Source organism: Hyperolius riggenbachi, chromosome 1 (assembly GCF_040937935.1).
Source record: "Hyperolius riggenbachi isolate aHypRig1 chromosome 1, aHypRig1.pri, whole genome shotgun sequence".
NCBI lineage: Eukaryota > Metazoa > Chordata > Amphibia > Anura > Hyperoliidae > Hyperolius > Hyperolius riggenbachi.
The window spans coordinates 57,839,886-57,866,679 of NC_090646.1; the positions used below are offsets into that span (position 1 = coordinate 57,839,886).

The window sequence follows — 26,794 nt, forward strand, 5'->3', positions numbered from 1 at the left end:
TAAACCATGTGTAGTTAAAGCAGTACAATAGTTTTCTCTTTGGATGTCAAACCTACTGTAGATACATAATAATACATTTATTTTATAGAAATACTTGCTCATAAATGCTTATTCTTTCAGAGCTTCTTAAGAAGAGTGCATTTTCAGGATCCTGTTGGGGGGGAAATATACTTTAATGAGAAAGGAGAAATGGCCACACTTTATAGCATACATAATTATGCATCTTTAACACGTACGGCCTTTAGGATAAGAATAATTGGTCTTTTTAATACATCATCGTCTGAACTACAGAATCTAGACTTCAACAGATCGTCCCCAGGCTGGAAACACGCTGTGGTTAGTATGATAATTAAGAAGCCTTAACTACCCTAAGACCACTCCGCACCAATGGACGTGACCGCGGCGGCAGCCCCAGGACCGCCTAACGCCAATTGGCGTCAGGTCCTGGAGCCGGCTACTGAATGAGATCGCGCACAGGGTGTGCGTATCTCCTTCTCGGGGGCGGAGCTCCGCCCCTCTTCAGTCTCCGAGCGGCTATCGCCGCTCGGGAGACTGTTAGACGGCGTGATCGCCATCTATTTACATAGTGCAGCACTGCGATCAGCAGCAGTGCTGCACTGGGGACAGCCATGTGACATGGCAGTCCCCCTGGAGGACAAGAGAGCGATCGGCTCTCATAGGCAGAAGCCTATGACAGCCGATCGCCAGGATTGGCCAGCTGGGGGGAGAAAGGGGTTTACTAAAAAAAGGAAAACATAAAAAAAAATAATACAAAAGCACACACATAAATATTTATTTAGAAAAAAACAAACAACTGGGGGGCGATCAGACCCCACCAACAGAGAGCTCTGTTGGTAGGGGGAAAAGGGGGGGGGATCACTCCTGAGCTGTGTTGTTCAGCCCTGCAGCTTGGCCTTAAAGCTGCAGTGGCCATTTTAGTAAAAATTAGCCTGGTCTTTAGGGGGGTTTACCACTGTGGTCCTCAAGTGGTTAAATAAAAGTATTGAATAAAAAGAAGTCTCCAATTTGCAGAATATGTAAATACATCACAGTTTACTTTATGCTGCATTTTTGTATAGTTATTCTGATTTCAGTTCTTGGTTTGGTAACTTCCTACCGGAGGTGTCCTATGCCGGCTCCTAGACAGTAGAGATGGCCCGAACCTCCGATTTTCGGTTTGTGCGAACTTCTGCGAACCGCAATAGACTTCAATGGGGAGGCGAACTTTGAAAACTAGAAATACTTATGCTGGCCACAAAAGTGATGGAAAAGATGTTTCAAGGGGTCTAACATCTGAGTTCTTGCATGGAAGAGTGGGATAGATGCCAGGGAAAAAAAATGGATTTGACGCAAAGCAGCATTTTAAGGGAAGAAATCACATTGCATGCTAAATTGGAGTCCTAAAGTGCTTTCAAACATCTTGCATGTGTATACATCAATCAGGGAGTGTAATTAGAGTACTGCTTCACACTGACACACCAAACTCACTGTGTAACGCACCGCAAACAGCTGTTTGTGTAGTGACGGCCGTGCTGGACTGGTGCGCACCATGGCGAGAGTGCAGGCCGCGGCGGTTTTCAAGCCCATATGGTCACCAGGCTGTGGTAGCTCAATGATTGAACAACAGTGACTGTCCAGCTGATCAAATTTGGTCTGTCCACAATGAAGCAACGACCTTATTATTATTGTGCCCCCCCTCCCCCCCGAGACACTCATATAGCCGTCGGTCATTGCTTCATTGTGATACACAAGCCCCTTCACCGCAGCAAGGTAATGATCACGAAGGGGAATTGGCACATGTACATGCTTTTTGTTTTGTTGTTGGCGTGCAGTGTAGCCAGGAAAATTAGGCCGGCATGTACACGCACTAGAAAAATTAGTATAGCGACCGCTGCTAGCAGCGGCCTTAAAAATTCAGGAATCCACCTGGAGTCCTGGACCCTGTAGGTGGTGGCGGAGAAGGCAGTCAAGCGGCCTGCAGGCAGAGATGCTGTGTGAGGAGTGACTTAGTCTTGGGGCAGGCAGCCAGTCACACGGCGTGCAGGCAGAGATGCTGTGTGTGGGGACTGACTTAGTCTTCGGGCGGGCAGTAGCCCTCCGTGATCCATTCCTCATTCATTTTAATAAAGGTGAGGTACTGAACACTTTTGTGACTTAGGCAACTTCTCTTCTCATTGACAATGCCTCCAGCTGCGCTGAAGGTCCTTTCTGACAGGACGCTTGAGGCAGGGCAAGACAGAAGTTGGATGGCAAATTGGGACAGCTCTGGTCACAGGTCAAGCCTGCGCACCCAGTAGTCCAGGGGTTCATCGCTGCTCACAGTGTCTACATCCAGACTTTAAGGGATACTGTAGGGGGTCGGGGGAAAACGAGCTGAACTTACCCGGGGCTTCTAATGGTCCCCCGCAGAAAACCTGTGTTGGCGCAGCCACTCACCGATGCTCCGGCCCCGCCTCCAGTTCACTTCTGGAATTTCTGACTTTAAAGTCAGAAAACCACTGCGCCTGCACGCCCGTGTCCTCGCTCCCGCTGATGTCACCAGGAGTGTACTGCACAGACACAGACCATACTGGGCCTGCGCTGTGCGCTCTTGATGACATCAGCGGGATCGAGGACACGGCAACGCAGGCGCAGTGGTTTTCAGACTTTAAAGTCTGAAATTCCAGAAGTGAACCGGAGGCGGGGCCGGAGCATCGGTGAGTGGCTGCGCCAACACAGGATGTCTGCGGGGGACCGTTAGAAGCCCCGGGTAAGTTCAACTCATTTTCCCCTGACACCCCTACAGTATCCCTTTAAGGCATGGTAGTCGGCTACCTGCCAGTCGTGGCGTTGTTGGAGGGTGGATCTGGAAGCGCTAAGGCGAGACGTTGGACTAAAGAATGTCCACATGTCCGACATCACCATGAGATTGCTGGAGTGTCCTGTCCTTGCCTGCGTGGACATGGGAGAAGGATTACTGGCAGTGGTACCTTTATTGCGTTGTGCTGTGACATCACCCTTAAACGCATTGTAAAGCATAATTGCCAGCTTGCTCTGCAAGTGCTGCATCCTTTCTGCCTTCTGGTGATTTGGAAACATCTCCGCCACTTTGTGCCTATACTGAGGGTCTAGTAGCGTGGCCACCCAGTACAGCTCATTCCCCTTGAGTTTTTTTATACGGGGGTCCCTCAACAGGCTGGACAGCATGAAAGACGCCATCTGCACAAAGTTGGATGCAGACGTACTATCCTTCTCCTCGTGCTCTTCCTCAGTGATGTCAGCTAAGTCCTTCTCCTCCCCCCAGCCACGAACAATACCACGGGAAAGTTGAGCAGCACAAGCCCCCTGCGACACCTGCTGCAGTCGTTCGTCTGCCTCATTCTACTCCTCCAAAACAACACCTTCCTCATCATCTGAGTCCTCTTCCCCAAACGACTCTTCCTCCTCCTCCCCCCTCTGTGCTGCCGCAGGTGTTGAGGAATCATCTGCTTCTGCTGAGAATTGATCCCACAACTCTTTCTCCCATTCCTGTTCCTGTTCACGCTCCTCCACAGCTTGATCCACCACTCTACGCACGGCACTCTCCAGGAAGAAGGCATATGGGATCAAGTCGCTGATGGCGCCTTCACTGTGGCTCACCAGGTTTGTCACCTCCTCAAACGACTGCATGAGCCTGCGGGCATTTCGCATCAGTGTCCAGTACTTCGGCCAGAACACCCCCATCTCCCCAGACTGTCTGTGTCCTTTGACTGTAGTTGTAGAGATACTGTTTGACGGCTTTCTCCTGTTGTAGCAGGTGGTCGAACATCAGGAGGGTCGAATTCCAGAGAGTTGGGCTATCGCAAATCAAGCGTCTCATCAGCAAGTTGTTTCTCCGCTGAATATCGGCAAAGCGTGCCATGGCCGTGTAAGGCCGCCTAAAATGCCCACACACCTTCCTGGACTGCTTTAGGACATCTTGTAAGCCTGGGGATTTAGACACAAATTATGAGATTGAGCACATGTGCCATGCAGGGTACATGTGTCAACTTTCCCAAATTCAAAGCCGAAATGAGATTGCTACCATTGTCACATACCACGTTGCCGATCTCCAGCTGATGCGGGGTCAGCCACTGATCCACCTGTTTGTTAAGAGCAGCCAGGAGAGCTGCTCCAGTGTGACTCTCCACTTTGAAGCAAGACATGTCTAAGATGGCGTGACACCGTCGTACCTGGCATGCAGCATAGGCCCTGGGGAGATGGGGCTGTGTAGCTGGAGAAGAGATCGCAGCACCAGTAGAGTTGAACTGCCACTCAGCCAAGGAGGAGGATGAGGACGACAGCGAAGAGGATGTAGCAGGAGGAGAGGAGGTGGCAGAAGGCCTGCCTGCAAGCCGTGGAGGTGTCACAAGTCGGTCCGCTGCACAGCCACATACTCCCTGCTTGTCAGCGGTCACCAGGTTGACTCAATGGGCTGTGTAAGTAATGTACCTGCCCTGACTGTGCTTGGCAGACAAGGCATCCATGGTCAGGTAGACCCTTGACCCAACGCTGTGTGCCAGAGATGACACCACTTGCCTCTCAACTTCATGGTACAATTTGGGTATCACCTTTTTAGAGAAATAATTGCGGCCTGATATCTTCCACTGCGGTGTCCCAATGGCCACAAATTTTCGGAAGGCCTCATAGTCCACCAGCTGGTATGGTAACAGCTGGCGAGCTAACAATTCCTCCAAGCCAGCTGTCAGACACCGGGCAAGGGGGTGACTGGTAGACATTGGCTTCTTCTGTTAAAAGATTTCCCTCACGGACACCTGACTGATGCTGTGGGCAGAGGAGCATGAACCGTTCAAGGTCAGAGGCGGAGTGGAGGAGGGTGGCTGTAAAGGTGCAAAAGAGAAAACGGCTGAAGATGCTGCACCTGTAGGAGGAAGAGGAGAAGGAGGGTGGCTTTTTTTGTGTGCTGCTTTTCCTCAGGTGGTCTCTCTGACTCCCCCTCTGAACTGTCCCCCTGTTCATCTCCTCTATTGGGAACACACATGGCATTCCTATCATCGTCATCATCATAATCATCCTGCCCAGCTTTGCTTGCCCCAGACACCTCACAAACTGCACCAACAGCAGGTACTTCATCATCTTCACATGTTAAGTCCATAGTGTCGCCTAACTCAGGCATATGAGCTCACAAACTAGGTCAATGAGTCATTGTGTGTTAGGGTTAGAAAAGTGGGCGGAGACAACACCAGCCAAATACATACCCGGGCTACGCCGGGCAATCAGCTAGAGATAGCTAAAATGCATGGGGTGCTTCACTGCTGTCTGTTTTTATCTGCATGGGGAAAACACATTCAAGTGTGCACTAACCAATTAAATAACGTTGGTTTTCAGTTTACCTGTGCAGAAAATGAGAGGGGGGAGGGGGCCCCATCCAACATTTTGCGGGGGGGGGGGGGGGGGGGGCATCCAACGTCTTGCGGGCGGGGGGGGGGGGGGGGAGCAGAGATTTCTGGTAACACCCCTGTGTTGAAGCCAGAAAGGGATGACCTGAAGTGTTTGTCCTAGTTTGGTTGAGTTCCTCTTCTCTTTCGTGTCAGTTTCCCACTTCTGTTTGCTCTGAAGATTGCCCTAAAGGCTATAGGAGAGCCTTGAAGAAAGGATTGCACCACTGCTGCTTTGACTGTTTTCAGTGTTTGGATGGAGAAATTTCCAGCGACTCAGGTAGAAATCAATTCTTGGTGCATTGTGTGTCCATTTTTTAAAATCCAAAATCAATCATTGTTAGTTGATTAAGTTACAGTTGCATGCTGTTACACCCTTTATACATCATTCTCCCTAAAATAATATTTTTGAATGATCGCTGTACAAACACGAGGTGTAACGATTGTGGAACTTTCTCCGTGATCAGCGCACAACGCGTGCGCTGATACGGCGGAAATCCTCCACAAGCGTATATTTGCAGGCACCCAGCAAAAGGTGCTACGCACCCGTAGAGGGAAAATTCCTGTCGGCAGATGGCGCTGGGGAGTGCAGAGGAACCAATCCTCTGTACCTCCACAAATGCCAGACAGGAATTTGTACGAAGCGCAGAACGCAATCGCAAGAGAGGCGATTGCGAATGAGAACGAGCAAAGGGACAGATTGTATGTGTGTGCGCCAATCTAGTCGCCACCCAGCGACCGCACACACACAACAGCAGATATGAAATAGGAACGCGATCGCGAGAGGTGCGATCGCCAGACGTGACACAAGGCAGATCAGAACAGAATACGAGGTTAGCAAAGGCACAGCAAATAATACAATGAGAATAACAAGGAAAATAACAAACGCTAGCTAACCGCGGACACCGCACTCATTCGCAACAGTGCACGCGGTTATGCGCGGCCTCCCCATGATAAGCACAATAGAGACAAGCACGCCTAACTAACCATTGACAGACAAACATGAAACAGAGGACGCGTACGCTTGCTTAACGGTTACCTCACCGAGCCTCCAGCAAGCGTAGTAGACAAGACAGACACACGAAAACAGGGACAAGCGAGAGATAGGATCCCCAGCGCTAGCGAAAAGTGGCTAGCGCGATCCCAGGAGACAGAACAGAAGGATCCCCAGCGCTAGCGAAAAGTGGCTAGCGCGATCCCAGGAGACAGAACAGAAGGATCCCCAGCGCTAGCGAAAAGTGGCTAGCGTGATCCCAGGAGACAGAGTTGCAGAACAGAAGGATCCCCAGCGCTAGCAAAAAGTAGCTAGCGCGATCCCAGGAGACAGAACAGAAGAGATAGCTGGTAGCAACCGCTGCACCAGCTATACTCCAAGAACAGAGATCAGAACCATTTCCTCTTGACCACCGTTGGGACAGGACAATGGCAACAGAACATACAAACAGATAATACAATCCTAACTGCACTAGGGAAAACCTGCCTAGCGCAGATTCAGGAATTACTCTAAGCTGAACTTCAAACAAAGAGCATGGCTGACACTCCCGGCAGGAGTGTTACACAGGACAAAATCCTTATGAACAGCGAAGCATTGTGGGAAAGACATAGTACTTATAGTACACGCCTCCAATGAATGTGGCCAGGCAATTTGCATGACAACGTATGCAAATTCCTCTGCAAGCACAAGCTGCAAAACTGACAGAAGCTCTTCTTTCCAGTGTCCTGCAGCATGCAAACCTACACAATGGTCAGGCCTGCACAGGCAGCTGAGCAAATCATCACACGAGGCTTGATTCACAAAGCGGTGCAAACTGTTAGCACGCTGGTGAAAAGCCCTTTAGCACGCCTAAACTCAGTTTAGGTGTGATAAAAACAAACTCGCGCAAAGTTTAGTGCGAATAAAGTTTTGCACGCGTAAAGTTTTATGCACCCATTAAACCCTATGCAACTTTCTGCGCGCACTGGACTTTGCACGCGAGTTTTATTCCTGAAAACGGTGCTAACCTACTAGTGCAAAGTTTATCACGCCTAAACTACTTTAGGCATGCTAAGTAGGTTAGCACCGCTTTGTTAATCAAGCCCATGGTGTTCAGACCCTTACAGGCCTTATGTTGTGCTTTATGGAAAGGACAGGAGAGAAAACAAGAAGTGGCCGCCCACTGGGAACTTCTTTTGATGTGACATTGGAGGAGGTGATTAGTTCTGTCAGATCTCCGAGTAGGAGGCTACAGACACTGGTGGGCAGTAATACACAATTATTTGAGTTTCTAGCAGAATTGTTCAGTAAGGGAAATTTAAACTGGTTATAAAAAAAAAAATATTGATTTGTTTGCAACACTGGGGCTGCACTTAGCACCAGCAAAAAAAAATACAACAAATACAAAACAACAGAAAAAAAAGAGTCAATAGTTGCAATCCAAGGCGTAGATGAATCCAGGAAAAAAAAACACATAGTGAACAGCTATAGCAGACAGCATAATGAACTTATAAATATTCATCCAGTGCATTTGTCACTTTTCGCATTACCTGCATTTGTCACTTGAGAGCCACAATTGTGTGGGAAGTGCAACAAAAAAAAATAGTTTTGCCCATGCCCACTATTAACACCTTCCAGATTTCCCCTGTGGGGCACCCCCTGTCCGTAAAAATATTGGGTTCCGTATGTTTTTTGCATTTGTCCAGGAAAAATTAGAATGTATGCATGCTACCCCACACATGCTACCCCCCATTCCCAAAAGGGGACGCAATTTCAGTGCTTGCCATAGGTGCCGTCTTCTCTAGATATGCCATTGCAAGAGTGAGAGACATGAATATGGAATATGTGATTACTCAGGTGCATGCCTGTTATTGCTGGCAAAGGATTATTATTACAGATGTAGGACAGAGAAGCAAATCGTATAGTAAAGAAAAAAACAAATTGTGCAATGCTCTCAAGTCTGGTTCATACCTTGACTTTCAATTTGCACATCCCTGCTTGTGCTGTGTTTTTAATAATTTCCCTACTAAGGATTTTTTCCCCTTCTGGACCAGAGCGTTTTCACCTGTCAGCTCTCCTCCCATTCATTTGCCAATAACTTTATAGCTACTTATCACAATGAAATGATCTATATCTTATTTTTAGACTTTCTTTGGGTGGTACATTTAGCTAAGAATTATTTTATTCTAAATGCATTTTGATGGGAATATTAAGAAAAAAATGAAAAAAAATCATTATTTCTCAGTTTTCGGCCATTATAGTCTTAAAATAAAACATTCTACTGTGGATAAAACCTACACAAGTTAATTGCCCATTTGTCTGTTATTACAATGTTTAACCTCCTTGCCGGTTTTCCCGACCTGAGCTCGGGGTAGAAAAAACAAGCTATTAGCGGTGATCCCAAGCTTAGGTCGGGGTATGCATTGCAGAGCCTTACTTGTGGTTGTGGAGTCCCGCGCGCAATCTCGCTGCACAGCGGGACTCCAGCCTCTCTCCCCGGCAGTGTGGGGTCTTTCCCTGGCCGCCGGGATCCCCCATGTCCCCGCTATTCTTCCGGGGACCCGGCAGCCAGTTGGAGCAGCGCAGCCGTGGTGGTGGCAGCAGAGCGGTGGTGGCAGCGTGACGTCATCGGGGGCGGGGCTAATATTGAAAACGAACTTCTCTATATTAGAGAAATATAGAGAAGTTCGTTTATATGTATATTAGCGCCATCTTGTGGACAAAGAGAAAACTGCAGCACAGGAGCCCAGGAAGGTACATTTTTTTTTATTTTGCTGCAGATCTCACTGCCAGAATGATTTTTTTCAGATTTTAGGGTCTGAAAGAGTGAAAAAAAAATTGCACCGCTTTTAGACCCTAAAATCTGGAAAGAATCAGACCGCCAAGGAGGTTAAAATATGTCCCTAGTACAATGTATAGTGCAAGTATTTTATTTGGAAATAAAGGTGCATTTTTTTTTCAATTTGCATCCATCACAAATTAAGGGCCTGTTTCCACTACACACGGATTCTGGATGCAGGAAACTGACTCCAATTAATGCCTACGGGACTGTTTCTCCTAACGTGATTTTTCTGATGCATTTCCCATAGGCATTCATTGGAGTCAGTCTTCTGCATCCAGAATTCGCATGTAGTGGAAATAGGCCCTTAAAGACCATAATTTCAAAAATGACAGGAATATACCTTCAGGACATACATATTAAAAGTTCAGTCCCTAAGGTAACTATTTATGTATTATTTTTAAATTGTCCTTTTTCTATATGAAATTTTTTTTGGGGTAACTATGGAAGATTGGGGGAGGCAGGGGGTTAATTTTAATGGTATACTGTATATGTTATTTTTTATTAAATAAAATATATGTGTAACGAACGGTGAAGCACAGAGAGGATCTGATTACCGGTGATCTGCAGTATCACTGGGAATACAGATGTATACCAGATTATAAGTGATCTGCAGTATCAACGATAATCCGATATACCAGCTAACCTCGGTTCACCTGAGTAGAGTGTAGTGTTTGGTGTAACAGTAACACTAGAGGACTGGCCTCAGTGCAGTGAGGAGTACTGCACGGCTTCCTTCCGAAGACCTGAACTCTCCAAGGCGGGAGGAGTCAGGCTGACAGTAGGAAGGTTAGTCTGAAAGTGACACTCAGGAGGTAGTGTCACTAACAGGACGGGGAACCGCCTCCAATAGTAAGGTCGGTTCTCGAGGTCGGACAAGCCAGGTCGTAACACACGGACAGATAAAGTACAGAATCAGAAGGCAGAGGCAGAGTCTAGGTACAGGCAGGGTTCGGCAACAGGGTATCAGAAATATCGAGGTACAAGATCAGGAGGCAGAAGCAGAGTCTAAGGACGAGACGGGGTTCGGCAACAGAGTATCAGAATGGCAAGGTACAAGATCAGAGTTCAGGAGGATAGTCAGGCAGGCAAAGTGTCATAACAGATAATCACAATCAAACTAGTACTTTAACCACTTGATGACCCACCCTTTACCCCCCCTTAAGGACCAGCGCTGTTTTGAGTGATCTGTGCTGGGTGGGCTGTGCAGCCCCCAGCACAGATCAGGTTGCAGGCAGAGAGATCAGATTGCCCCCTTTTCTCCCCCCCATGGGGATGATGTGCAGGGGGGGTCTGATCTCTCCTGCCTGCCTGGGTGTTGCGGGGGGGGGCACCTCAAAGCCCCCCTCCGCGGCGAAATCCTCCCCCTCCCTCTCCTACCTGGCCCCCCCGGCGATCGAGGCTGCACAGGACGCTATCCTTTCTGTGCAGCCAGTGACGGGACGTCCCCTGTCACATGGCGGCGATCCCCGGCCACTGATTGGCCGGGGATCGCCGATCTGCCTTACGGCACTGCTGCGCAGCAGCGCCGTACAATGTAAACAAAGCGGATTATTTCCGCTTGTGTTTACATTTAGCCTGCGAGCCGCCATCGGCGGCCCGCAGGCTATTCACGGAGCCCCCCGCCGTGATTTGACAGGAAGCAGCCGCTCGCGCGAGCGGCTGCTTCCTAATTAATCAGCCTGCAGCTGGCGACACAGTACTGCGTCGCTGGTCCTGCAGCTGCCACTTTGCCGACGCACGGTATAAGCGTGCGGTCGGCAAGTGGTTAAAGGATACCCGAACTGACGTGACATGATGAGATAAACATGTGTATGTACAGTGCCTAGCACACAAATAACTGTGCTGTGTTCCTTTTTTTCTTTCTCTGTCTGAAAGAGTTAAATATCAGGTATGTAAGTGGCTGACTCAGTCCTGACTCAGACAGGAAGTGACTACAATGTGACCCTCACTGATTAGAAATTCCTCTTTTTTAATCTCTTTCTTGCTCTCAGAAGCCATTTTCTGCTAGGAAAGTGTTTTTATAGTTGGAATTTGTTATAAGTGAGGGTCACACTGTAGTCACTTCTTGTCTGAGTCAGGACTGAGTCAGCCACTTACAGTACATACCTGATATTTAACTCTTTCAGGCAGAGAAAGAAAAAAAGGAACACAGCATAGTTATTTGTGTGCTAGGCACTGTAGATACACAAGTCTAACTCATCATGTCACATGTCAGATCGGGTATCCTTTAAGCTATCAACAGAATCTAGCTAAGTGTAGGATTACAGCTCCAGCTGGTCCTGGCACACTTAAGGATCTGAATACAGGTCTGAGTGCTCCCACGTATGTGTTTGCAACGCCAGACAAAGAGCAAGTGAACAGCCAGCAGTATATATACACAAGGACCTCTCCAGGACATCCCTAATTGCTGGACCAATGAGAGTAGTGAAAAATGCCGCCTGGTCAGCTGACTCCCTTCTGGCTGTTATTTAAGCTCTGCCTCTGTGCGCGCGCACGCGTGTCACTCTGAATCTAGGTGGACTATCAGTCCCAGCCACACTAGTACTGTTTTGCAATGTATCCAGTGAACTGAGTGCGGGAGCCGCCTCTAATGCGGATTCCGCCGTTACCAATGCGGATTCCGCCGTTCCCAATGCAGATTCCGCCGCTCTGCCTATGCGGCATGCGGCGTTTTTTCAGCGTTGTGACGCCCTGCTGGACGCGGAAACAGCTGCCTCACCTTGAGAGGCAGTGGCTTTTCTGCGTTTCATCACAATAAGTAGGTGTAATTTTACTTTTTGGTCACAAGATTTCCTCATGCATTTTCTTCCTGCCATGTACTAATAGCACGCGAACATGAAGTAATGCGTGTACAGTAAGTGTAATTTTGTTTTGTTACATTGACCTCAAGCATCTCATTGACAGAGACACTTAGATCGGTGAATGGGATCTGTGCTCTCGGGATAACGTGCGGCGACAAGAACGCTGGCGGGCATGCATGCGGAAGCGTTCGGGAGCGTGCATAGCGGCGATAGCAGTGAGGGCTATATATCTGAAGGGCATAGATATACTGCCGCGGGAGGCAAAAGTGGTTAAGTATGAAAAAAAGCTGAAGAAATGTTTAATATATACACATACTTTATTTTCCAATCATTTTTATTATTTGTAAAATGCAACTGATGGTTTATGTGAACATTTCATTTCTAGATAAAGGATCTTGTGTGAAGTGTCCAGAGGACCAGTGGCCAAATGATGATAATCAATGTGTTCCAAAGCAAGTTGAATTCCTCTCCTACAATAATGACCCGATATCCTTTGTTCTATACTCCGTCACTGCATTGCTGTTTGTGAAATCTTCAGTCATCTTGGGCATGTTCATCATATACCGGGACACAGCAGTTATCAAAGCCAACAATAACAACTTAAGTTTTCTTCTACTCACTTGCATCATGTTGACATTCCTCTGCGTATTTTTGTTTATAGGTCGTCCGGTGCATGCCACCTGTATGGTACGACACACTTTATATGGCGTCATCTTTTCCATTGCTATTTCTTCCATTTTAGTCAAAACCCTCATGGTCTATGCAGCCTTTAAAGCCATCAAGCCTGGAAGTTCCTGGAGGAAAGTCATAGGTGTAAAAATCCCCAACTGTGTTGTTTTTACTTGTTCCTTCATACAGATTTTGGTCAGTTTATTCTGGTTATCTATTTCCCCTCCGTTCCCAGAAAGTAATTTTGACTTGTATCAAGACAAAATTGTCATTCAGTGCAATGAAGGTTCTCCACTGGCATTTTCCATACTCCTGGGTTACATGGGGCTTCTAGCAGCTGTGAGCTTCATGGTGGCTTTCCTGGCCAGGAACTTACCAGATAGTTTCAACGAGGCCAAATACATCACCTTCAGCATGCTGGTGTTCTGCAGTGTGTGGATCACTTTTATCTCAGCTTATATGAGTGCTACAGGAAAGAGTGCTGTGCTTGTAGAGATATTTGCCATACTATCTTCTAGTGTTGGAATACTTGGTCTGATATTTTTACCTAAATGTTACATTATTCTGATGAGACCAGATTTAAATGCTAAAAACCTTTTGCTTAAACCGTGTCATTGACAATCACAAAGCTGTATTAATAAATATCTTTCAATAAACATTATACACGTTTTCCTTACCCCACTCCTCACCACTTGTATTGGACTCTTGTTTTTGTGCATTTGGTGAATACAGCTGGATGCTCTCATCAATTTAGGTTATTACCTACATTAGAAAACTGCATGTCAATATAGACCAGGGGTCTCAAACTCAATCTACCTGGGGGGCCGCAGGAGGCAAAGTCAGGATGAGGCTGGGCCGCATAAGGAATTTCACAATCGCGGCGCATCGCCGCCTCTGCCCGCCCCTCTCACTCTTCCTTCACAGAGAGGGGCGGGGAGAGGCGGCGATCCGTGCGGCGATTGACGTCAGGAGGGGCAGAGCTGAAGCTGAAAGCTCTGCCCCTTCCAGGAAATGCCGGCGGATTGCCCCCCGGGCGATTTGGGGGCACTGCAGCCCTCGTTTAGCGGCGGGGATGCGGCGGATTACTTGTGAGCACTGAAGCGAACTATAAGGAAGCTTTTGCCGGTGAGGGCCACAAAATATTGTATCGAGGGCCGCAAATGGCCCGCGGGCCGCGAGTTTGAGACCCCTGATATAGACCCACCACACCAAATGTTTGAGTCAACAGGCTTGAAATCTGCCTGCAATTTGCACAATATGCCATCAAGGTTCTCTCTTGCTCGATATCCAGTGTTCTGCCGGAAAGAGCCTTTAGTGCTGCTGATGGAGTAGTCATGGTCAATCGATCATGACTATTGAGAGAAAATGTCATTGGCCTCACTTTATTGAAAATCAACAAAAGATTAATTAATAAAAAATATATACCCCCTCTCCCCCCATTGCAAATCTCACCGATTGAGTGATACAAGAATTTCGGCTAACCAGGATGAATGTATGAACCCGCACTGCTCATGTGCTGAGTCCGTGGTGGCAACCACCGGGTCTACATGAAAAGGGCGCCGGTGAAAAAGGGCGCCTGGTGGAGCCCATATATACCAACTTCGGCTACAAAAAAGGCGCCTGGTGTAGCCCATATAAACTTCGGCTACAAAAAAGACGCTTGGTGTAGCCCATATAAAAACTTCGGCTACAAAAAAAGGCGCCTGGTGTAGCCCATTTAAAAACTTCGGCTGCAAAAAAACTCCGGGATGTGTTAATTACTATTCCCCCTCCAGGCCGCCATGGATAGTGGGGGAATGAAATAACTCGGCTTCCAGCACTTGTAGCCCATATAAAAACTTTGGCTAGAAGAAAAACTCCGGGATGTGTTAATTACTATTCCCCCTCCAGGCCGCCATGGATAGTGGGGGAATGAAATAATTCGGCTTCCAGCACTTGTAGCCCATATAAAAACTTAGGCTACAAAAAAAAGGCAATAATATGGGCTACAAAGGGGCACCTTACTGTAGCCGAAAACCTTGTAGCCGGAAAAATACGGGCTACAAAGGGGAGCCCGCTTGTAGCCTATATCAAAACTCGGGCGCCCTTTTCTACACCTTGTAACCCATATTTCCAGAAATAACATTGATGTCTATGGCGGCGCCCTTTTCATACAGGCAGCTCGAGCGCCCTTTTCAACCGATACCCAACCACCACCACAACCACCACACTGTCAGCTGCAGCTACCTGTTTTATGTTTCAGCTGGTTATTGTCACATAGATGGGTGGCATTCATCACCATGTCATCCAGTTCACTGTGCTAGCTAGCAATGTGCTTTCCATTCCTGCTGCTTCTGAGAGGCCAGGCAACTTCTGCTGACAACCTCAAGTGTCACTGTGTTAATAGGTACTCTTGCCTTTACCTAATTTTGCCACTAGTTACTGTAAGATTGATGGTTGGCATCTAGTTCATGCTGCAATATAGTCTGCATTCCTACAGCTTGCATGAGCTCAGACTACAGAAACTGAGCTGGCACACATAATCTTGGTCAGGTTCTCCTGCCATGGACCTAATGTTTCCATTACCATTACTTATATTTACATTTTTGGGTACCATTGCTCATCATGTCTCCCTGGCAATAGCTTGCATGAGGCCATTCTGCTATTGCAATATTTGGCACGTGGTCCTGGTCCAACACCCTCTGCTGCTTTGAGTAATCTTTATGCAATACATATATGCATTTATAGATGCCATTGCTTAATGTGTCATCCAGATCATGCTACCATCCAGCAGTCTGGTCTCCCTGGTGATAGCTTGCATTGAAAATTTCTCACGAGACTGCCAGAGATAATTTTCCTCATCCCTACTGTAAACTAAATAAAACTACATTGTTTGCACACTGCAATGGGCACACAGCATTAAGCATTTCTTCCCCTTCTACCTTTTTCTTCTCCTTTCATACATTTCATCCCATTTACCTAAAAACTTGATTTTTTTGCTGGCACAGTGTAACCGATGGAATGCAGGACAGGCACCACTGATGATCAGAAAGCTCTTTTATCAATCACATCAATGAAACAAGCAAGCAATGACATAGCAACAAACTGCCATTTTGAACTCCATAGCTCTTTTACAAGCTGCTCTGAAGAATTAGCCTGCTAGACCTCATTTATATACATTTCAATGACCATTCACAATCAACCAGGCCCTGTGAGCCAATCACAACATGCAATGTCACAAGTGGACCTAATGCAGTTCTGGAGCAAAACTCCACCCACCTAGCCCTACAAAATGGCACATATACTTTACAAAAACGGCATGTGCTAATTATTAGAAAAAATACTCTTTATCGTATCTCTGTAGTGCACAGGTAAAAAATGCCCTTTTATTAGGCTTACTACAAGAAGAACAGTGTGGAAAACATTATAGTCAAACCAGGAAGTAGTCACTGAGTGAAGGGACCAATTAGGTGCCAGGAGACATGTAGCCAATCATGCACTGTCCATCAACCACAGAGAATGGTGTGGCCATGCCCACCCAATATAGCTCAGCCCTATCCACTCTTGTGACTCATAAACTGTTAAAAAAACAACAACAACAAAACAGAAAACTGCAAAAAAAAATAAAATCGGAAATCAGAACAAAAACAGAAAACTGCAAAAACAGCGGAAAAACACCATGCATCCACAAATGTATCCACAACTGCAAAAATAGCAACTAACAAATGCAAAAAATCCAAAAAGGCAAGATGCTCACAAGCCTTGGCACTAAAACCTAAAAGTATACTGATTAAAAAGAAACAAAATATTTAGCAAATGGCACCTATACAATAAATACAGAAAGATAGATTGTAGTCAAAATAGGGCCACGTCTGCCCAGGACACCAAGTCTACGGACTGGGCCTTTCTTTTAGAGAGTTTCTTGGCACGATAATGAGTCATGACACTCACCCAAACTGACAGGTACTCCATCCACCACCTGCACCTTGAGTTGAGACACATTTTGCTTACATTTAAAGATGGCCCGAACGGTTCACCGGCGAACTTGTTCGCGCGAATTTCCACTCTTCACGGCGAACTGCGAACACAATGCGAGTTCGACCCACCCCCTATACCTCATCATTGGGCTAAACTTTGACCCCCTACATCACAGTCACCACTCCCTCCTGGACCCCCTCCCCCCCCCCCCCCTTATAAAAGGCAGCAGCGTCTGACATCTTCTCACTCTGTCCAATGCCTGCTGCTAGTGAGAGAAGGGAGAGACATTGGAGAGATAGGAAAAGGGTTAGTTAGGCTGTAGTTAGCTTGCTCCTTGCTGATATTTGTTGCTCAAAGCACCCCAAACCAGTTCTTTTGAGAGCTAATGTTCTTCTGTTGTGTTTGTTTTTATTTTTTTTGTGCCGCAGTGACTGACACTTCATAAGTACAGTCCTGTCTGTCGCAGCTGGCCCTTGCTGTACTGTGCCAGGCCCTGCACACTGTATTATACCAGTCACTGCATACCTTTCACGGCATCTGTGTGACTGCACACTGTATTATACCAGTCACTGCATACCCTTTACTGCATCTGTGTGACTTCACACTGTATTATACCAGTCACTGCATACCTGTCACTGCATCTGTGTGACTGCACACTGTATTATGCCAGTCACTGCATACCTTTCACGGCATCTGTGTGACTGCACACTGTATTATACCAGTCACTGCATACCCTTTACTGCATCTGTGTGACTTCACACTGTATTATACCAGTCACTGCATACCTGTCACTGCATCTGTGTGACTGCACACTGTATTATGCCAGTCACTGCATAATTTTCACTGCATCTGTGTGACTGCACACTGTATTATGCCAGTCACTGCATACCTTTCACTGCATCTGTGTGACTCACTGCACACTGTATTAGTCCAGTGCATATCTTTCACTGTATCTGCTGCTGTGTATTTAATACTGATTGTGTGCCTCTTTGTAAATACACACACTGTCTACCACTACTGAATATTTTTAGTAGTACTGCGTACCCCCCCCCCCCCCCCCAACCCAAATATGGACAAAATAACAGGCAGAGGCAGGCCACCCGGCAGGTCTTGTCGAGGTCGTGCTTGTGTGATTTCGTGCGGCCCTCGACCAAAGTACAATGTTCAGAAGGCACGTACCCTCAACCCCCAAGATTCTGAGGACGTGGTTGACTGGCTTAAACAGTTCACCACTTCTTCTACAGCTTCCGCACAGAACCTCCTTGATGCACTGTCCTCCTGCTCTGCTTCTGGTTTCATTCAAAAACTTAACACTACTACTACTAGCAACCCAGCTGCTCCACTTGACGTGTCAGAGGAGTTATTCACACATGATGCAGTTAGTGATACACTTGGGGCCAGTCAACACGTCCTTCAAGGCCTGCTGTTGCCACCACCCAAATGCTGACATTCCAAAGCTTACCAGTGTGGCATTTTGTTTTGTTTGTGTGCCTCTGATACCAGCAATGCCATCTGTAACCTCTGCCAAAAGAAACTGAGTGATGGGAAGCCCAACACCCAACTAGGGACAACTGCTTTGCGAAGGCACCTGATCACAAAACACAAACACCAATGGTATGCACACATTAATAAAAGCAGCACACAAATAAAAACAGCCTTTGCAGCTGTTTGCGGCAGTGAGTTGCGCAGTGAGTTTGGTCTGTCACTGTGAAACAGTACACTACTTACACTATCTGATCGATGTATACACATGCGATAATGTCGCACCCACTGCCCTGTAAACTACGCACCCGGTTTCGGCGCACCTGGTGCAACATTTACAGGGCAGCGGGTGCGACGTTATCGTCGCACCTTGCACTATTACTGGCGCACCGCGCTGCGCGCGCTGTGCGCGTTGCTGTGCACGTTGCTGTGTGTGATGTAGCTTTGCGGCTGTTAGTGTGTGCAAAGCTACTTTTGGGGCACTAAGTGGCTTTTTACTCTGGCGCTAACACTTACCGGCGGTTAGTGAATGAAGCCCCTTATGTGTGTATACATGGATCAGGTAGTGTAAGTAGTGTACTGCTTCACACTGACAGATCAAACTCACTGTGTAACGCACCGCAAGCAGATGGCCATGCTGGTGCACACGTTGGCAAGAGTGCAGGTGATGGTGGCTTTCCAGCCCATATTGTCGGGCTGAGATAGCTCAATGACAGAACAACAGTGACTGTCCAGCTAATCGAATTTGGTCTGTCCACAATGAAGCAACAACCTAATTTTCTTGGGTGTGCCGCCTAACACACTCATATAGGTCATTGCTTCATTGTGATACGCAGGCCCCTTCACCACGGCAAGGTAACGATCACGAAGTGGAATTGACACATGCACATTTGTTTTGTTGTTGCAGCTGCAGTGCAGCCAGAAAAAATTAGGCAGGCATGTACACGCACCAGAAATATTATTATAGTGCCCGCTGCTAGCAGCGGCCTTAAAAATTCAGGAATCCACCTGGAGTCCTGGACCATACCTCCCAACATTTTAAGCCCAGAAAACGGGACACTTAGGCCACACCCCTAACCACACCCCCAATACCCCTAGACACGCCCACCATTTTTTCCCCATTTAATTATTTATTTATTTATTACAAATATTTTTCTTTTAATTAATAGGACTCCTGAAAGGGGGAGGGTGTGGGTGCCCGTGGGTGTGCGGCGAGAAAAAAAAATTGATCGAGGCACCAGCCCCGGGGATCTGTATGCAGCATGGATTGCCGCCGCTATTTCTCCCTCCCTCCCTATGTGCCCCCCAGTGTCGCCCCCACTTGTCTGCAGAGAGTTCAATGCGGATGGAGCGGGCTGTCATTAAATGATCTTACTATTGCCGCTCCGTGCATTGCATCTGCTTTTCTTGGTTTCCTGCTTCCTGTGACGTCACAGGAAGCAGGAAGCCAAGAAGAGCAGATGAAACGCACGGAAAGGCAATTGCCAGATCATTAAATGACAGCCCGCTCCGTCCGCATTGAACTCTCTGCAGGCAGGTGGGGGCGACACTAGGGGGCACATTAGGAGTGAGGGAGGGAGAAATAGCGGCGGCAATCCATGCTGCATACAGATCCCCGGGGCTGGTGCCTCGATCAGTTTTTTTTTCTTCTCTGTGCCCAGCGGCCGGGACAGAAGGGGGGGCAGCGCGGGATGGCGGGAGGGGCCCCCCAAATCGGTAAAGTCCCGATCAAATCGGGACTGTTGGGGACTATGTCCTGGACACTGTTAGTGGTGGTGGAGAAGGCAGTCAAGCGGCCTGCAGGCAGAGATGCTGTGTGGGGACTGACTTAGTCTTGGGGCAGGCAGCAGCGGCCGACAGGCAGGCAGGCAGAGGACGAGAGTGAAGGATGTAGCAGGAGTAGCAGGAGAAGGAGAGGAGGTGGCGGCAGGCCTGCCTGCAAGCCATGGAGGTGTCACAACTAGGCCCACTGCACAGCCACGTACTCCCTGCTTGCCACCGTCACCAGGTTGACCCAATGTGCCATATAAGTAATGTAACTGCCCTGACCGTGCTTTGCAGACCAGGCATCTGTGGTCAGATGGACCCTTGACCCAACGCTGTTTACTTCATCAGCCTCACACCTGACATCCATATTGACACCTAACTTAGACATGAGGTGGTGGTATAACATGCTTAGCGCCGTCATCTTGTAACAATAATGGCTGTGAATCAGTTAATTCCCCACCAAATAACACCTGCAAACTCTCAAATGGAGTGGATGTGATGCTAGTAATAGCAGGAGGAGTTTGGAAGGTTTCTCAGACAGTGCAGTGTGTGAGGGAAATTGCTGTTGCTGAGGTAACTACATCTGCTGTATTGATACAAGCAAGATGAGTGAGGAATTTAGCAGGGAGGAGGAGCACTACACAAACCATGCCTAGCCTGCACTGCTGCATAGAACTCCATTATGCAATTTCTAATCTGCGACAGTTTAGGGATGGATTTGCACTTTTCTTAACTGTAGTGCAGTTCTAGAAATTCACACTAAACTGTCACTATTAACTACTTTAGCTTTTAGGACGTAGCTTCTATGACCAAAAATGCATGCTGGACGTAGAAGCTACGTCCATGAAAAAAATAGAGCCGCAGGGGCTCGCAGAGCCACAACCGCCGGGGTTCATGGGCCGCCCATTAGCTCAGAGAAGAATGCAGTTCCCATTCATTGATCTAAGTCCCCAATAGAATGATCACTGGCTTCTACAGGGAGTGCAGAATTATTAGGCAAGTTGTATTTTTGAGGAATAATTTTATTATTGAACAACAACCATGTTCTCAATGAACCCAAAAAACTCATTAACGTATTTTGGTTCCTGGACGCAGAAACTACGTCCAGGAACCATGCGCGCTGCCGTGTGCTCCCGGCCCGCGGTTCGTTAGCCAGGCAATCAGTGAATCGGGCTATGGTGCCCGATCACTGATTGCTCTCCCCCGCTGAAAAAGCGACAGCTTCTCTCGGAATCTGTGCTTTTTCTGGCTGTTCCCTCCCCGATGCGTCACTCTAAGCGTGTGTTACGCTTAGAGTGACGTCATGTAAACAAACTCATGGCCGCCATCTTGTGGCCAAAAGGTAATACTACAACTGAAAGAAAAATAAAAATTAACACACATTTACATTATAAATCTATTGTTTACCTCCCACCCTCCCAAAACTACCCAAATAAAATGTTTACTATAAAAAAAAAACATTACAATAAAAAAAAAAAAAACACGTAAATATTTACCTAAGCGTCTAAACTTTTTAAATATCGATGTAAAGATGAAATATTTCTATACTTTTTTTTTAAAAAAACTTGTAAATAGTGATAGATGCAAAATCGAAAAAATGCACCTTTATTTCCAAATAAATATTGTCGCCATACATTGTGATAGGGACATAATTTTAATGCTGTAATAACCGGGACATATGGGCAAATACAATACGTGAGTTTTAATTATGGAGGCATGTATTATTTTAAAACTATAATGGCTGAAAACTGAGAAATAATGAATTTTTCCATTTTTTTCTTACTCTTCCTGTTAAAATGCATTTACAGTAAAGTGGCTCTTAGCAAAATGTACCCCCCAAAGAAAGCCTAATTGGTGGCGGAAAAAACAAGATATAGATCAGTTCATTGTGATAAGTAGTGATAAAGTTATAGGCTAATGAATGGGAGGTGAACATTTCTCACGTGAAAACGACGGAACGCGAATGGGTTCATATCAAAGCTGAATATTTTGAAAGTAGTTTTTAGTTTGTTTTTAGTTTTAGCTATTTTAGGGGGATATCTGTGTGTGCAGGTGACTATTACTGTGCATAATTATTAGGCAACTTAACAAAAAACAAATATATACCCATTTCAATAATTTATTTTTACCAGTGAAACCAATATAACATCTCAACATTCACAAATATACATTTCTGACATTCAAAAACAAAACTAAAAAAAACAAATCAGTGACCAATATAGCCACTTTTCTTTGCAAGGACACTCAAAAGCCTGCCATCCATGGATTCTGTCAGTGTTTTGATCTGTTCACCATCAACATTGCGTGCAGCAGCAACCCGAAAAGGCCCCACAAGCTCATCTTTGATGATACCAGCCCAAACCAGTACTCCACCTCCACCTTGCTGGCGTCTGAGTCAGACTGGAGCTCTCTGCCCTTTACCAATCCAGCCACGGGCCCATCCATCTGGCCCATCAAGATTCACTCTCATTTCATCAGTCCATAAAACTTTAGAAAAATCAGTCTTGAGATATTTCTTGGCCCAGTCTTGACGTTTCAGCTTGTGTGTCTTGTTCAGTGGTGGTCGTCTTTCAGCCTTTCTTACCTTGGCCATGTCTCTGAGTATTGCACACCTTGTGCTTTTGGGCACTCCAGTGATGTTGCAGCTCTGAAATACGGCCAAACTGGTGGCAAGTGTCATCTTGGCAGCTGCACGCTTGACTTTTCACAGTTCATGGGCACTTATTTTGTGCCTTGGTTTTTCCACACGCTTCTTGCGACCCTGTTGACTATTTTGAATGAAACGCTTGATTGTTCGATGATCACACTTCAGAAGCTTTGCAATTCTAAGAGTGCTGCATCCCTCTGCAAGATATCTCACTATTTTTGACTTTTCTGAGCCTGTCAAGTCCTTCTTTTGACCCATTTTGCCAAAGGAAAGGAAGTTGCCTAATAATTATGCACACCTGATATAGGGTGTTGATGTCATTAGACCACACCCCTTCTCATTGCAGAGATGCACATCACCTAATATGCTTAATTGGTAGTAGGCTTTCGAACCTATACAGCTTGGAGTAAGACAACATGCATAAAGAGGATGATGTGGTCAAAATACTCATTTGCCTAATAATTCTGCACTCCCTGTATGGAAAAGCCATAATCATTCTGTTACACATCCCCTCTTAATGGGTACGCTTACAGGAAGCCACAAAAGAAAAAAAAAATATGACTGAGGCCATCTTGTGGCCAAATAGTAAAACTACATCTACATTCATTTTTTTAATGAATAAACACACTTAAACATTCAAAATTAACTGTTTAACTCCCACACACCCAAAAATACTTTAATAAAAGTTGTGGCTTACAGGAAGCCACAAAAGAAAAAAAATATGACTGAGGCCATCTTGTGGCCAAATAGTAAAACTACATCTACATTCATTTTTTTAATGAATAAACACACTTAAACATTCAAAATTAACTGTTTAACTCCCACACACCCAAAAAATACTTTATTAAAAGTTTTAATTAAAAAAAAAAAACAATTAAAAAAAAAACATTCATAGTTACCTAAGGGTCTGAACTTTTTCAATATGCATGTCAAGAGAGTACATTACTACTATTTTTTAAATTATAAGCTTGTAAAAATGATGGACGCAAAACTGAAAAAATGAACCTTTATTTCCAAATAAAATATCGGCGCCATACATTGTGATAGGGACATAATTTAAATAGTGTAATAACCGGACAAATGGGCAAATACAATACATGGGTTTTATTTATGGTAGCATGTATTATTTTAAAGCTATAATGGTGAAAAAACTGACAAATAATTATTTTTTTCCCATTTTTTTTCTTAATTTTCCCATTGAAATGCATTTAGAATAAAATTGTTCTTATCAAAATGTACCACCCAAAGAAAGCCTAATTCGGAGCGGAAAAACAAGATATAGATCATTTCATTGTGATAAGCAGTGATAAAGTTATTGATAAATGAATGGGAGGTGAAAATTGCTCAGATGCACAAGGTGAAAAAACATTAAAGGCTGAAGTGGTTAAGTAGGATTTAAGAATTTTCTTATCATCATGCAGAACTGTGCCCCTAGCTGGTTAGAACTGTTTAAGAAGAAAAAAGCTTTTGGTAATGCTTCGATAAATCTGGCTCAGATGTGCTTTCTACAGTTGCTTGGACTAAGGCAGTGATGGCTAACCTTGGCACTCCAGCTGTGGTGGAACTACAAGTCTCATGAGGCATTGCAATACTCTGACAGCTCTAAGCATTACCCGGGGAGGCAGAGGCATGATGGGATTTGTAGTTTTGTCATAGCTGGAGTGCCAAGGCTAGCCATCACTGGACTAAGGGATCATTTAGTGAGGCATGCTGTCTGCTGCCACCTTGAGGACAGTGGGCTTGGCATCAGAGAGTTAAACTCTGCTTTTCTGGAAAGGTTATTTGACATAAAGATAAATATACCAAAAAATATTTTTTAAACAAGGTAAAACCTACCAAGAAATAAATATATATATATTTATTTTGAAAATCTGGAACTGTGTAAATTAAAATATAAAAACATTACATTTAAATACAATAGTCTTACCATTCACTTTTATAAGCCTATAAACCTATATAAGCTCACTCACACAGGTCCTGCAGCAATCAGATGCTCTGCTCTTACAATTCATGGCCTGTGTGTCCTAATATCTCACCGGGTAGATTCAAGGGATAGAATAATATCACTCCGAAAGGAAAATGTATGGAAAGTCGATATTTTACAAGACAATAGCATGTTTCAGTATTTTGCTATTCACTCGAAATCAAGAACTAAGAAGAAATCTTCTGTGTTCTCTGGAAAAGCCAGAATCTGTATTTCATAAAGGATACTTTCAGCCTGGAGACATCGTTATTGGTGGTATATTTGCTGTTCATGACATCCCCACTCCGAATGTGGATTACTACTGTTTGCTGTAAGTACATTATATTTCCTTGTAGTGCACATCAAATTTTCTCTAGCCCTGGATTCCATTAATGTGAATTATTACTTTATATAGTTACTACTTCTAACTGCGAAAATGAGCAGGACTGTTATTTAGACATTAACTAGGATTTTGTAATATCAGAACCAGCATCAGCTTTATTCACTAAGTATGATAGTTAGAACAGTACAGATGGGTCAGCACAACTTGGATATAATCCTTAAGCTCTTTTATTCAGGGATGGTCATAGTCAGCCAACTTCGCTAAGCTGGAATTACGTATAGTTCTACGCAATAACACTTTGCAAACTACGGTTTCGAAATCAGAAGCTTTGCTATGTTTGCATTTTGTAGACTACGCATTAACATACACCAGCATCGCGTAGTGCGAAGCGTAGTGTATGCGGACGCTTATGCCCTTATGCGAAAACTTTCCGCAATAATCTGCTAAATATGCGCATGGGTGAACTAATATATGCGTACAGTCCACCTTCCAATGCGGAATTGTATAAGTATAGAAGGGCAATAATGTTTCTGCGCATGCGCAATGATCTGTATAGAAGCAATTACCGCACGCGTAGTTGACTTCACAATATATGCGTCAATAGCGAAGGCGAAGCTTCGAATGGCGGTACTACGACTACGCGGAAATACGTGCGCAATGTTTTTAAACTTCGCTTATAAACTACGAGTTGCGGACTACGACGCGTAGACTCGCACTGGCGTAGTTTACGAGCAACCCTGCTTTCATTGCATATATTCAGGCAGCAATATTGCTGCCTGAATGTATGCAATAAAAGAGTTTAAAGGGTACCTGATGTGAGAGGGAAATGGAGGCTGTACCACCAGTTTCCTGGCTGTCCTGCTGATCCTTCGCCACTAATACTTTTAGCCATAGACTCTGAACAAAAATGCAACAGATGACTCAGCTGACTCAAGTTTTGCTGGATATGCTTGTCCCAGGGTTTTGACTCAGACACTACTTATGGCAGAAGATCAACAGGACTGCCAGGCAACTGGCATTGTTTACAAGGAAAGAAATATGGCAACTTCCATATCCTTCTCACCTCGGGTTCCCTTTAAGGACTATACCTGAGTGATGCTGACCCATCTGTACTGTTCTGATCGGCATGTCCCTCGAGACACGGGGTAGGGGTTGAGGCACACCAAATGAATCCAATTGTGGTGCTCCTCCACACTGCTTTTCTTAGTTACAAAGTATGATAGTTATAATACCCTGTATTCTTTGTGGTACACATGGCACTGGTCATAGTGCAAGTACATACAGTGAATAAAGAACATTAAAGGCAGGCAGATAGACATCCAGGACTAGGGTTCAGTCATGCAAGGATGCCGGTGAGGCAGGTGGGGGAGGTTGGGAGGTAATACTGGAGAGAAGGATTGAGTTCAGGAGGAGGACTGCTTGAGGGAAGAAGGAGTTCCAGTGCCTGGAGGTTCTGGTGGGGATCAGTGGTGATCGGTGTTGCTCAAGATTTTCACTGTTAGCTCAATTTCATCGGAGGCAGCTACAAGATGACTTAGCAGAATAATCTGCAACCCAGGTTAAAGTTCTCCCCCAATCCAAGTGAATACCCTCTCTCCAGCTGGGAGACACAGACCACAAACGCTTAAATTGGTGGAACAGCATCTGAAATCTTTATTTACAGGTCAATCTTATATACCCACTGATGTTGGGGAAAAACCAGATTAGACCGGAGTGCCCATAGAAAGTATTTGAAACAATAGCATAGACATGGTACAGACAGCAGAGACAATAGGATTTGTTATTCTGTAAACAACTGGCAGAGGTAGACTTTGTTACATGTGTTAATTTTCAATAGACCAGGTTCTTAACAACAATGCATGAAAAGGTCTGGGTCTTCAGATCTCTGTCACAGTGGCTTGTATGGTAATATACCAAGTGGGTATTCAAATACAGGTTTGTCTCCTGTATTTGT

The 26,794-nt window shown here is 45.6% G+C and overlaps 1 protein-coding gene across 1 annotated transcript in view; it reads left to right on the forward strand.

Annotated features, from left to right (window-relative positions):
* LOC137553180 (vomeronasal type-2 receptor 26-like) overlaps positions 1–13,299 on the forward strand; it is a 66,141-nt gene extending 52,842 nt beyond the window's left edge. The window contains exons 5-6 of the mRNA XM_068271439.1: positions 5,553–5,676; positions 12,398–13,299. Coding sequence (XP_068127540.1) covers positions 5,553–5,676; positions 12,398–13,299 — 1,026 coding nt within the window. The remainder of the gene's footprint in view (positions 1–5,552; positions 5,677–12,397) is intronic.
* The last annotated feature ends 13,495 nt before the right edge of the window (positions 13,300–26,794 follow it).